We start from the raw sequence: 14,671 nt of genomic DNA, 5'->3' as shown, positions 1-14,671 counted from the left end.
AGGAAGAAGGAAGGAAAAGTGAGAGTGTCATAAAAAAAAGGACGACACCTCCTTAGAAAGAAATTGTGGTACCGTCCGAACTGACACCCCAGATTTTGTAAATCAGAAATAGGAATCCCCGCCAAACAAGGCCTGCAACTCAGAAAATCACCGAGCTGAAGCCATAGTCACAAGAAACCCCATGTTCAACGGCACAGCCCTTTAGAGTCTCAAAAGTCAAGGATGAAATGAAGCCTTCGGTAAACTGCAAAGAAGTACGTTAAGACTGTACTCCGGACAGGGCTTTCTAAGAGGTGTACGAATATACCGTACTCTGTTTAGGAACTGAACTACATGAAGCTGAAAAGTAAGCGAAGAGCAATATACCTAGCCCTTGTAACAAGCTAAGGATGGCACTTGAAGCTGAAGGGAATTGAACGCTAAGCCCTTGGCAATACACCTGTGCCAAAAAGGAACTCTGGAAGGGTGCAAATGTTGAGAAGTACCCAAGAAAGGAAAAATCTCCAAAAGGAAGCAGAAGCCACAGGTGAAGACGTCTGTATTCCCTGGATAAGAGAAGAAACAACCTGCTTCGCAGAACCCTTACCCATCACCCATGACTTTTCAAAAGCTAGGTCGCAATACCAAAGTAGTACGAATATCCATGTTGATCGGACCCTAGGTTATCAAAACCAGAGATACCACGAAACTCAACAGTTCGGCTGTCAAAAGACTCAATAGATCCACATAGCAAGGATGGCGCAGCAAATCCAGAGATTCTACAAATACTGTGCCCTGAAAGCGAGCTTGAGATGGCTAATCCAAGCCATCATCAGCCAGGGGAAAACACTAAAAAAAGAGAAACCAGAGGCGAGAAAGAAGCCACGCTGCTACCCCCTCTGACTTCCACTCCCTATGACCGCCGAAGAAGCTAGGAAGTTCAAAATTTTGAGACGAGGCCATGAGGTCTAGTTCCAAGAGATCTCACTTCCATAAAAAGAGCTGGAATGCCTAAGCCAAAATTCTCAATATCCAGGATGTAGAAGATTTCACTATTACTAGCATTTACACTTTCTAGAGCGTACACACTGTAACATACAATAAATGGGCCATGCTCAGATTTCACGGAGAGAAAGTCTATCCAAACTCTTTTCCTGAACCATAAAATGAGAAGAGGAAGATGAGGGTCCACCCATTGAAGTAGAACCACAACATTACCCGCCAACTGAGTACATCACCTACTGCCCAGGCTGTAGAGAAATACCCCAATCATAATACTGACTGAAAAGACCTTCAGCGTCATTACGGAAGAATAGTCTGAAGCTCCAGACACGGTAGACTGACCACGCTCCAGAGTAGAAGAATGAACAAGTACTAAGTCGCCTCTTAAGACCAGACTCCTGGAGTTGAGGATGGAAGGCACCAAACCCCCCAACCCGACAGCCCGGGATGTTTGGTGGCCATGAGCTAGTCCAGCAAAGACCAAGGCATGCCTTTGAAAAGAGAAATCTCGCCGAGCCACCAAAACATACAAAGCGATGCTTGAGGAGCCTACCAAATAATTGGAGCCCTGAGATATCGGGAACAATCTGAACAAAAGCGACAGCTGTAGCGTTATGATGGGAAAACAAGCCGAAGTTCCCAGTGGAGTCAGCAACATGGATCCTAGAACCTGTACAGAATCCCATACTCTTGGTCATGGTGACAGAAGAAGAATGCAAACATGAGACTGTGACTCATCACCCTAGTCTCTGGGAAGAAACACAGTTCTCTCCTATATGAATAAAAACATCTCCCCGATATACCTATAAATAGTACAGGAGAAAAGAGCGCTGTGCAAATTTGAAGATTCACGTCCAAAGAACTGAGGCAAAGAAATCACCCTTTTCGTGTCGGTCAAATGGCCCGATTGGAAGATGTCCGAATCAAGCAGTCAGTCAAGAAGAAATTAGGTGAATCGCCTGGTAGCGCCAAAACGCTACCACTGCCCACATTTTCTAAAATGTTCGTGAAGCTTTGGGTAGGCGAAATGGCATGTGCCAAAACTGAAAGCGCTGCTCCAACAGAGGCAAGCAAACTTAGTGCCGATTTGGAGTCCATAGTGAAAATGTAAATATTCTCCCAGTTTTTCTGCTGAAATGTTTAACCCTGAGAAACTAATTCAGCAGAATGGGATCCAGCCTGCCCAATGCCCCCGTCTTGGGCACCATGCAGTAAGTGGAACAACGTCCCTTAGTTCCCGAAGAACTACAAGAAGTGCCCTGAGGACCAGTAACACTTAAAAGGGAAACGCAAAACACAGACTCCAAGAACGAACCGGAAACCTGAGGAGGATGTAAAGTTGCAAGCATCCTGAAAAATGTGCACAGCTCCCTGACCTGACATTATAGCATCTTCTCCCTCATGAGAAAGTCTGAAGAGTCATTGGAAGAAGTCAAGATCCCCTTAGAATGAAGTACAGAAGGTCAGGGAATGGCAGGATAAGAGCTGTAGGATCTGTAAGAAGAAAGAAATTCTCCTAGGAAAAAATCAAGTTTCGCAATGTAAAGAGGAGTATACTGGAACCATGAAAACAGTACTAACTCCATGCAACGTGAGCGAAATACGTATGTCCTTTAAAGTGAATATGTACTAGACGCAATCAAGATGCTGCATCTACCGCACCGTGGAAAACAACAGCATCCTAACAGGTATCAGACAAAGCTCACACTGCTAATGAGAGCTTCAGGGATGAGGCTAACAGCCACATAGCACGTGCTCCTCTGCGGGTTTGATAGAATAGGTAACTGGGGTTTGATAGAATAGGTAACTGGCTCCTGATTAGAAGGAGCTGTACATCCTTTCCTGTCCGGTCAGGGGATCCGTTTATCATGTGCCATGAGAAAATGGCGACAGGAGAAACCAGCTTGATAAGCATGGAAATCCAGGCCCTCTCAGAAATATAGAAAGAGAGTCCTGGCCGCAGGAAGATGCGAAGTGTTATTATGCCCATAGAGACAGCCCAAACTTGGAAACTGTTAGTACTACCTTTAGGCATATATATACTATGCCACTACCAGACATATGCAGCGCAGCACAGAGGCCCAAATAAGAAGGACAGTTACCAACAGACAAAGGCTCAATCTGCAGGAACCCCAAGAGAGACAATGAGATACACGTGTGAAATATAGGGCACTATCTTACTGCTGACCTCACTGTGCCGTGAGTTGCCGTATGTCGACCCAGTCCGGAGACAAACCGAGACCGGGTGACCTAGCACAGGTCAGAGTCTCTCTGGTAATCCCCTTGAGTGCTAACAACAGAGAACGATTAAACTAGCAGCTTCCTTCAAGGGAATACAGCAGGAACACACATAGACATATAAATCTGCCCAAGCTTGTCTCAAAGCTGGTGAAACACGTACAACTTGTCTGAACCGGAAAGGCGAGAAGCCGCGGCATACCCTGACCAAAGTCAGTTGTAAATAAACTACCGGAACACTGCAGCTCTCCCGCCATCGCCGGAGACCCAAACGCACGCCTGATTCTCGCTGACACGTGGCTGCTGCATCAACGCTCCTAGAAACATAGTCAGATTCAAGCCCCGCCAAATTTACCCTGCCGCAGCCTGCATAGAAAGAAAAATCAGACTCGGGGAATAACCAGAAGAACGGTGCAGTGTTTCCCACAGCGCCGGAAAAAACATGTCCCATTTCATGCTCGCTGCTATAAACCGGCACCTGCTCATGGCCATGACAAACACCAATGAAAGAGAGCCTCGGAATAAACAGGACTACTACTGCTGCACTGAAACCCAACTAGGAGAACAAGTGTGAGCATGAAATTGCACCGCTACTGCCGTGCTGTAACCAACAAGGAAACCAAGTGCGTGCATGCAAAGGGCGGGAAAGTCCTGGCTCCCTCAACGGATTTCTCGTCATAAAACTTAGCCTCAATAAAATATCCATTCCTTAAATGTATGTTGACCGAACCCACAGTACTAAGACTCCCAAACAGAACCTGAAGTTCAAACAACAGTAAAAAACACATGCATACTCACAAGCTTTTTGTTAGGGCCGGTTGAAGCCAGTTAGAGCTGGATGTGCAGCACTAACAGAGCAGAATGTAGCAATGTGGTCTCCTCTTTTTTTTTTTTTTTTTTTTAACAGAGAGGGGAAAGAAAAAAAATTGAGGCCCAGTCAGACCCTCTAGCAATGGAGGGAGGGTGATGCAGGGACCTGGGGGGGCCCAGGTGTAACCCCTAAAGCTGGCACCATTCAGCCGGACAACCCTGTCTCACTGAAGAGAAAATCTCAACAGGAGAAATAGCACTGCCTGCTCACTGAAGAGAAAACCTCAACAGGAGAAAATAAAGTTCCAGTCACAGCCAGAATCCAGGAGCTATTCGAATAGCAACCATCACCTGCTGGGAGATAGAGCATACTGGAGATACAGGAGGAGTGCCAGCCAATACGACCACCTGTTAATCAGTTTCTCTATCTCCGCCTGCTGGTAGATGTGTGCTATCCCATTGATCTCTGGATTCATCTGCTGCTGTTGCTAAGGAAGAGACATTCTAGACAAGTGTGTAGTGTCCCCATGGCTATGTGCCATCTGCAGAAGGAATCCACTTCAGATTTTTCTCTGTGCCTCCTCTGTTCTTCATTCAGTTCTTTAGCTGCACCTACAGTTAATACCCAACTGCCAAGGGCTACCAAACCAACATGAAGTAGAGCACCCATAACAATCAAGGTTATAAATAATTGTTCTGCTCACTCAAAAATATATAGCATATTCTGTATTAACTTTCTAATAAATTATTAAAAAACAGTGAAAAGTGTTCAGTGTCAGTAGACTTCCTACAGTTGCAAGCCATTAGGGAGACAAATTGGGATCATCATTACACTTTTATTCCAAGTCCCTGATAGTGATTTTTCTGTTGTACACTGATGACAAATCAATGGTAACGATGATAACTTAACCCTTTTTCTTTCTCCCCTCTTAAAGTCAATCAATTTGTACCTTTGCTTAATCTTTGTAAACCACATAGAACTTCACGGTATTGCGGTATATAAGCTGTTATTATTATTATTATAACTTAGTATTTCTGGTATGTTTGAAAAACGTATTGCTGTGCCTGTTGTTCTGCAAATTCTGTTTAATAAAAATGATTCAAACATAACTTAGTAGTAAAAAATCACTTATCTTGTTTATGATATAATTGTCGGTACTGAGAATGCCGACAAAGCCATTGAACCGTTCGCTCCAGCACAAATTCCAACGTATACTACTCCTGAGGAAGCCGTTTTGGCGAAACTCAGGTCTGGGTAGGGGAGTGACATGATTTTAAAATCATGGAAAACTTTATTTTTCACACTGCAAAGAAAACAGAAAAATAGTACCTACTAGCTGGGCCGAGTGGGATGAAATATGATACAATCAATATCATAAACAAGATAACGGAAAACGTGTGTAGAGAAGACCACATTGCCACCATGCAAATCTCCTCAAGGGAGACAACACTAGCTTCAGTCCACAAAGAAGCTACACATCAAGAAGAATATGCCTTGATGGAAAAAAGAGTGTTTTACCCAAAAAGCATGGAGGCTGTTGAAAGGGCCTCACAGATCCATCTAGAAATCGAGGCCTTAGAAGAGGGAATGCCCCACTCGACAGAATGAGTCAGCACAAACAAACGGTCAGAAATACGAACTCATTTGTGACCTCCATGCATATCCAGGTTCCTCAAAATACAATCCTGTGTCTTTCAACCAGTAGGCTGAAAAACAGGCAAACAGACTCCTGATTAATGTGAAAAGCCTTAACCACCTTTAGCAGGAAGAAAGGAACCATGCACAAGGAAATCCCAGGCTCCAAGATTTGGAGGAATGGTTCACTGCAAGAAAGAGCCTGGAGTCCATAGACACGCTTAGCTGATGGAACAGCGAACAGAAAAAAAATGTCTTGAACCACAAATCTATGAGAGAAACATCCCAAAGGGGCTCAAAGAAAGTCGTTGATAGACTAGACAGCACCAGGGTGAGGTCCCAGAAAGGGAACAGCAGATAAATCAGTGGGCTAAGGCGAAGAACCCTCTTTCAGAAATCTGGCAATGTCAGGGCGAGAAACCAAACACTAAGGACGAACCTGAGCTTGAAAACAAGAAAACCAAGTCACCTGGACATCGCAGAGAGGCCTTGAGCAAGACCAGTCAGGAAAAAGTCAGCACCACTAAAAGTGGATAGAAATATGGCTCCGCTTAGGCTTGAGTGCATTAATGCTGAAAAGCCAAGCTGTAGCATAAGCAGATACAGTAGACAACTGCTTAGACATGAGAAGAGAGCCAAGGACCACAGCAGAATAACCCTTGCAGTCTAAGGCTGCATGTTCAAGAGCCATGCCAGAAGAGCAAAGTGACCTGGGTCCTCCATGCAGACCAGACCCTCCTGAAGTAGGCCAGGATGGATGCTCAATTGAAGGCTGCAATCCTAGTGAAGATGCAGCAGAGCTGCATACCACGGCCTGCGAGGCCAGTCTGGAGTCACCAGAATAACATGCTCTGGATGGACCATGATCCGTCAAATGAATTATAGAAACATGATGGCAGATAAAGGTCAAATGTCCCTTCCAGTCTGCACATCTGCAGTAACTATTATCTCTTCCTCTCTCTAAGAGATCCCACGTGCCTATCCCACGCTTTCTTGAATTCAGACAGTCCGTCTCCATAACCTCTTTCAGGAGACTGGGCCACACATCTACCATCCTTTCTGTAAAAATAGTATTTCCTTAGTTTACTCCTAAGCCTTAGCATAGGCCAGGGAGGAAAGACATACAGGAGGATTTTCTGAGGCCACAGTTGCACCAAAGTGTCGAAACCCTCGCCTCCAAGCTTGGATATTTGACTGAAGAATCAAGCTGCTTGCATGTTCGGGTGCCAATGAAGTCAAAGCAGGATTGACCCTAGCACCGCACAATGGCTCGGAACGCCACAGGAGCCAGCGTCCACTTGCCCTGATCCAAGGGCTGTCTGCTGAGGAAGTTGGCCTGAACAATGACAACTCCTTCCACATGCACTGCTGAGAGCACCTGGAGGTGGCATACTGTCCACTAGTGCAGTGGTTCCCAACCCTGTCCTGGAGGACCATCAGCCAGTCGGGTTTTTGGGATAGCCCTAATGAATATGCATGAGAGATATTTGCATATAATGGAGGTGAAGGCATGCAAATCCGCACCATGCATATTCATTAGGGCTATTCTGAAAACCTGACTGGCTGGTGGTCCTCCAGGACAGGGTTGAGAACCACTGCACTAGAGAATGACAAGGGACAAATTTTCCCCCGTCCCCATGGGAACTCATTTTCCAGTCCCATCCCCACAAGTATTTTTCCTGTCCTTGCCCCATTCCTGCAAGCACAAGCCTCAAACACTTTAAAATCATAAGTCTTTGAGACTTGTGCGGTTAAGGCAGAGCTTACAGGAATGGGGCAGAGACAGGGACAGCAACAAAACTTGCAGGAATGGGACGGAGAAATTGAGTTCCTGCGGGGACGAGAACAAATTTGTCCCCATGTCATTCTCTACTGCCCACAGAAAGAGAAGGTGGGCCTCCTGATCTGAAGAATTGTTTCCTCACACCTCCCTGGCAGTTGACATAGGTTACTACCGTTGCAATGTAGGAGAAGACTGATTGCTTGGCACTCCAGAGTCTTTTGCAAGCACACTACAGCCAGCTGAAGGGCTCTGAGCTCCAACCAGTCAATCAACCATTTCCACCGAGACATTATCCAATACCCTGAATAGGATGCTGAGTGCAGCGAGCTCAAATCCCACTTCTCCCACTAACACAGGACTTATGACAACACCCTCTACTGTTTTACATACAAATTCTTAATCCCATGGAAAAAAGGAAATACCCATTGTACATGATTTCTAACCAAGAACTGATGGAAGCCATTCAGGGAGCGGAGCGGGGCCAGGCTGGAGTGAAAAATCTCGCTCCTGCCTTGTGCGTTGCTGGCCGCAAGATATGATGAGGCAGCTGTCCAGTGAGGAGGGTCAGGAGTCTGGAAAGCTTGTTCCTGCTGACAAACCGCTGGACCACCACAATTTAAAAAGTTACGGGGGGGGGGGGCTGCCTACCACTGTTCAGCCTATCACTAGACCTGCCCTATGCCCTGTACCCTGTCGCAGCCTACCTCTAGACCACCAGAGGGGGACAGGGGACAGGGCAGGGCGGTGGGACAGGGTATAGAGCCTGGCAGGCAGGGAGGACAGGGTACAGAGTCTGGTAGGGCAGGGAGGGAAGGGGACAGGGTGCAGAGCCTGGTAGAGCAGGGAGGGAAGGGGGCTGGGTTCAGAGATTGGTATGGATGGGGGACAGGGTGCAGTGCCTGGCAAGGAGTGAGGGTGTTGGGTGCAGAGTCTGCTATATTTTATTAAACATATTAGTACACAATTTGGTTAAGAATGCTTTTTTTCTTGTTTTCCTCCTCTAAACCTAGGTGTGATTTGGTTCAGAATGTTTTTTTCTTGTTTCCTCCTCTAAATCTAGGTGCAGCCCCTACTTATCTGGCTTAATAGTTTTTCCATAGCTACACACAAATGCAGTAGAAAAACTCATGCTCTGTTTAATTTCCCTTCTGTAACAAATGCAGTAGAAAAACTCATGCTCTGTTTAATTTCCCTTCTGTAAAAGGTTGTAAAAGCAAGAAATTCCTAAATCACTCTTTAGCATCTCAGGCAGTGTCAAATGAAAAAAAATTTTGATCATTGTTGCTCACAGCTGTTTCTTACAGACATTTTAGAAATAGCTAAAAACCTATCTTTTCTCCAAATACCTGACTAGCTGACTCATTCAAATATACGATTATGGTTAATGTTTATAATCTTTTGTAAACCACATAGAACTTTTTGGTAACGCGGTCTGTAAGTACAATGTTATGTTATGTGCATCTTATGGTCAGGTGCATCTTATAGTGTGAAAAATACGGTAATTAAATCTAAAATACAAATCCATTACACAAAGCAAACTGTTGCATTTCAGAATAGAAGAGTCAAACATTTGCTCCTCCAAAGAAGCTAATTTTCCCTACAAGAGAGAATGAGGCATGTCAGTTCATCTAGCATTCAGACTGGATGATATAACTTCAGAATTCCATACAAAATACAAGATATCTGCTTTGCCTACCTGATTAATATGTTCTGCTCCAGTCCACGTGAAGCTACAAGTATCATTACAACACAGAACATAAAGGGGGGAGTCGTCAGGGTTTGTGCCTGGTGGGCAAACCATTCCCATAAACACGTCTTCCTCTTTCTCACTTGAAGTTGCCTCAGCTAGAAGATCCATATATTCAATATTTATTTTTGAAACTGTATTTAAAATATGTATTACAACTTAAAGCAGACTAACAAACACTCTGCATAATACTATAGTTACAGAACTATTTTTTTAAAAAACTTTGATAACTTTTTGTATGAATCTTTTGGTGCAGACAGTACATGGTATGTTTGCAATTCTATCTGGACAGCTGAAAAAAAGTATACGGTAACCTGCCAGATTAAGAAAAAAATATAAAACCACACTAATCTATCTATTAAATCTATAATAGCAATGCAAAGTTCTTACATGGATATAAGTCATAATATGACCTAAAATCTCTGTACAGCATCTTACCTAGTTTTAAGATAAACAAAAAAAAACCCTCCCATAAAAACATTTTCAGTATTATTAGAGAAGACCTCACCTGATTTTCTTTCCCTGCTAATTGATTTTTAATAATTGCTTGTTACAATACTGAAAATACCTTAAAATTGTGCCATTTCTAGTGTTTTGCCATCATTTGAGTATTTTATTTACCTATTTTCTCTAAAGCACTACTGTCAATATTTCTAAGAGTAATAAAGCATAGACTGGAGCTTTCCAACATAATATTTACCTTTTGCAATTTTTTGTGCTGTTTCCAGAATAGTGATAGCAGCAGGATAAGCTCTTCCACTGACTGCAGACATGAATGGCGTCATTCCTCTGGCATCCCTTGAAGAGGAGTAAACAATATGTGACTGTCCATAAATTCAATTTATCAACATACCCAAGTCATCAGTTTTTAAGCTGTATTCCATTTCTATATCACACAGAATGGCAGAGGCGCAAAATTAAGCAGAACTGGACTTAATGCATTCCTTATGTGCCACGCTTCCGATATGGATTACACTACCTGAAAAACGAGACTGCTTTTAAAATTACTGCAATATGTATAGACATTTGGAGAAATTGATAAAGCTCAATGCCTTCTTTTCTTTTTATTCATTTTACCATATACATCAAGTGTACAGCAAATAACAACAATTAGAACATAGCATCACTTGAAATTCTACAATAATATACAATAAGATTTATCACCCACCCCCACCCAAATTCATATATAACTAAAATATACCACATGAATATAATATCTTATTTCATTCATATATATTATTAGTGAAAAATCCAAATACCCCCACCCCCAAATCACAAGTATATCAAAATTGGGAAAAATGTAAATTATTCATTATAATAATTTAATAATGGCCCCCACACATCCTTAAACTTATTATACAGTGGTGCCTCACACAACGAACTTAATCCGTTCCAGGAGCAAGTTTGTTATGTGAAACGTTCGTTGTGTGAAACGCGTTTTCCCATAAGAATACATGTAAAACAAAATAATTCGTTCTGTAGCATAAAATATGCTAAGATGACATAAAAAAAGATAAATTTTTGGTTATTATTTTTATTTAGATACATCTAAAAACATAATTGTTTTTTAAAACAACACACATTTTTTAAATTTAAAGACAGACTAAGTAGAGTCTAATTTTACAGTGAGAGGGCAGAGTCTCAGCGGCAAAAACTGGGACTTAACTGTTCATTTTTTTTTTTTCTACCGTGTTTCCCCGATGATAAGGCAGGGCCATCAAATAAGACAGCCCCCCCTTTTTAGAAAAAAATGTAAAATAAGGCACCCCCCCCGCAAATAAGCCACCCACCGATACCTGCGCTTACCCGAATCGGGTGGTACGGTGGGTGACTCCGTGTAGTCCCTGGCACCCCCGACACGATCGGGGCAAGAGGGAGCTCAAGCCCTCTTGCCCCCCCGACTCCCCGACACGATCGGGGCAAGAGGGAGTTCAAGCCCTCTTGCCCCCCCCGACTCCCCGACACGATCGGGGCAAGAGGGAGCTCAAGCCCTCTTGCCCCCCCGACTCCCCGACACGATCGGGGCAAGAGGGAGCTCAAGCCCTCTTGCCCCCCCGACTCCCCGACACGATCGGGGCAAAAGGGAGCTCAAGCCCTCTTGCCCCCCCGACTCCCCGACACGATCGGGGCAAAAGGGAGCCCAAGCCCTCTTGCCCCGCCGATTCCCCAACTCCCCGACAATATCGGGCCAGGAGGGAGCCCAAGTCCTCCTGGCCACGGCGACCCCCTAACCCCACCCTGCACTACATTACGGGCAGGAGGGATCCCAGGCCCTCCTGCCCTCGACGCAAACCCCCCCTCCCCCCAACGACCGCCCCCCCAAGAACCTCCGACCGCCCCCCCAGCCGACCCGCGACCCCCCTGGCCGACCCCCACGACACCCCCAACCCCCTTCCCCGTACCTTTCTGTAGTTGGCCGGACAGACGGGAGCCAAACCCGCCTGTCCGGCAGGCAGCCATCGACGGAATGAGGCCGGATTGGCCCATCCGTCCCAAAGCTCCGCCTACTGGTGGGGCCTAAGGCGCCTGGGCCAATCAGAATAGGCCCGGGAGCCTTAGGTCCCTCCTGGGGGCAGGGCCTGAGGCACATGGTCGGGTTGGGCCCATGTGCCTCAGGCCCCGCCCCCAGGAGGGACCTAAGGCTCCCGGGCCTATTCTGATTGGCCCAGGCGCCTTAGGCCCCACCAGTAGGCGGAGCTTTGGGACGGATGGGCCAATCCGGCCTCATTCCGTCGATGGCTGCCTGCCGGACAGGCGGGTTTGGCTCCCGTCTGTCCGGCCAACTACAGAAAGGTACGGGGAAGGGGGTTGGGGGTGTCGTGGGGGTCGGCCAGGGGGGTCGCGGGTCGGCTGGGGGGGCGGTCGGAGGTTCTTGGGGGGGGGCGGTCGTTGGGGGGAGGGGGGGTTTGCGTCGAGGGCAGGAGGGCCTGGGATCCCTCCTGCCCGTAATGTAGTGCAGGGTGGGATTAGGGGGTCGCCGTGGCCAGGAGGACTTGGGCTCCCTCCTGGCCCGATATTGTCGGGGAGTTGGGGAATCGGCGGGGCAAGAGGGCTTGGGCTCCCTTTTGCCCCGATCGTGTCGGGGAATCGGCGGGGCAAGAGGGCTTGGGCTCCCTTTTGCCCCGATCGTGTCGGGGAGTCGGGGGGGGCAAGAGGGCTTGAGCTCCCTCTTGCCCCGATCGTGTCGGGGAGTCGGGGGGGCAAGAGGGCTTGAGCTCCCTCTTGCCCCGATCGTGTCGGGGAATCGGCGGGGCAAGAGGGCTTGGGCTCCCTTTTGCCCCGATCGTGTCGGGGAATCGGCGGGGCAAGAGGGCTTGGGCTCCCTTTTGCCCCGATCGTGTCGGGGAGTCGGGGGGGGCAAGAGGGCTTGAGCTCCCTCTTGCCCCGATCGTGTCGGGGAGTCGGGGGGGCAAGAGGGCTTGAGCTCCCTCTTGCCCCGATCGTGTCGGGGGAATCGGCGGGGCAAGAGGGCTTGGGCTCCCTTTTGCCCCGATCGTGTCGGGGAATCGGCGGGGCAAGAGGGCTTGGGCTCCCTTTTGCCCCGATCGTGTCGGGGAATCGGCGGGGCAAGAGGGCTTGGGCTCCCTTTTGCCCCGATCGTGTCGGGGAGTCGGGGGGGGCAAGAGGGCTTGAGCTCCCTCTTGCCCCGATCGTGTCGGGGAGTCGGGGGGGGCAAGAGGGAACCAGGCGGAGAGAGGGCAGTTAAGTGCAGTGCCTGCGCGGAAGGATGCAGCTCGGGCGACTTCGTTGTGTGAAACGAAGTTCGTTGTACGGATCAAGACACAAAGTTCGTTGTGCGCAGCGTTCGCTGTGCGAGGCGTCCGTTATGCGAGGCACCACTGTAATACCCTTTTTGAACTACCAACGCTCTTTCCATTTTATACACTTGACAAACTGAATTCCACCAGAAACAATAGTTCAGTCTTTTATAATCCTTCCAATTATATGTTATTTGTTGGATGGCAACTTCTGTCAATATCATCAAAAGCTTGTTATTATTAGCAGATATTTGACATTTAGCTCTCATAGACATGCCAAATAAAATTGTATCATAAGACAATGCTACGTGATTCTCTAACAAGCAATTTATTTGATCCCATATAGACTGCCAAAATGCCTTGATGAATGGACAATAAAACAATAAATGATCTAAAGTTCTAGCTTCGAGATGAACATGCCAACATCTATTAGACTTAGAGCAATCCAATTTTTGTAAACGAACAGGGGTCCAGAGTGCTCTATGCAACAGGAAAAACCATGTTTGCCTCATAGACACAGACATTGTACATTTCATCCTCCAGGACCAAATACGTGGCCACTGAGATGCAGTAATCTGATGCTTAATCTCAATGCTCCAAATATCTCTATGTCCAGTCTTTGGTTTCTTATTTATATAGCCAGATAATAATTTGTACCACTGTGCGGCCTGGTGACCCAGAAAGTCTACCTGAAAGCATAAGAAATCTAAACTAAATTGATTATTAAGAGATTTCCATTCAGGGAACCCTGCCTGAATAGCATGCTTCAGTTGCAACCACTTATAGCTTTGTTTTTTATCAAGACCAAATTTAAGCTGAAACTGTGAAAAATCCAGCAGTTTACCATTAGATATAACATCATTTAAAATTCATATACCAGCTTTAATCCAATCCTTCCAGACAATCTTAAATCCACCTATTTGTATCCTGGAGTTTAGCCATATATTTTAATATGTAGATTTTTGAATTGGCAGAGGTGTTAAATTATTAACATATCTTAAAGTTTTCCAAGTGTCCATTAAAATTCTATTGTTTTTCTGTATTCTAGGCATATTAATACTGAGCAGATAACGAAGCCTAATGGGAAACATGAGTTGCCATTCCAACCACAACCAATCTGGTAATTTATCCATGAGATCTGGGAGGACCCAATACATATCTTGGCGCAAGATATAGGATTGATGGTACCTATAAAAATTTGGAAAATTTACCCCACCCTCCACAATTGGCTTTTGTAATGACACTAAGGCAATTCTTGCACTTTTACCCAGCCAAATGAATTTACTCAAAATACTATTCAGCACAACATTTAGATTCCATGTATGAAAAGGCTGTCTCAGAGGTGGCCAAAAGTGAAGCGCTTCTCAGAAAAATATGGCCACAACTGGATAACCGTAAGCAAAATGGAACTGAAAAGCTCTGAAATAGGAAAGTTCTGCCACCTGTTCTTGAGAGAAACCACCGACAGGCCCATTTTTAGACCGACCTGCAGAAAGGCTAAAACCACTGGAATGTGAGCACACAACGGCTCCACCAGGTCTCTGGCACATCACTGCTGAAAAGCTTTCTAAGCCTTGGCGTTAGCCGCTTTAGTAGAGGGCTTTTTGGACCTCAAAAGAGTGACAAGGACTATATCAGAGTAGCCCTTTTTAATCAAGGCCTTGTGCTCAATAACCCAGCCATAAGACCAAAGTGCTAGAGATTCTCCATAAGAACTG

General features: G+C 46.0%; 1 protein-coding gene across 8 annotated transcripts in view; it reads right to left on the bottom strand.

The window, feature by feature from the left end:
- Positions 1 to 14,671, bottom strand: part of UBR5 (ubiquitin protein ligase E3 component n-recognin 5) — a 1,080,924-nt gene that overhangs the window by 472,016 nt on the left and 594,237 nt on the right. For all 8 annotated transcript variants that reach the window (XM_033933084.1, XM_033933089.1, XM_033933086.1 and 5 more), the window contains 2 exons: positions 9,896 to 9,993; positions 9,145 to 9,293 (listed from right to left, as the gene is read on the bottom strand). In XM_033933084.1, coding sequence (XP_033788975.1) covers positions 9,145 to 9,293; positions 9,896 to 9,993 — 247 coding nt within the window. The remainder of the gene's footprint in view (positions 1 to 9,144; positions 9,294 to 9,895; positions 9,994 to 14,671) is intronic.

This window comes from Geotrypetes seraphini, chromosome 2, assembly GCF_902459505.1.
Source record: "Geotrypetes seraphini chromosome 2, aGeoSer1.1, whole genome shotgun sequence".
Classification (NCBI taxonomy): Eukaryota; Metazoa; Chordata; class Amphibia; order Gymnophiona; family Dermophiidae; genus Geotrypetes; species Geotrypetes seraphini.
The sequence above is the reverse complement of the archived record's forward strand: the minus strand, read 5'-3'. Positions and strand labels throughout refer to the sequence as shown.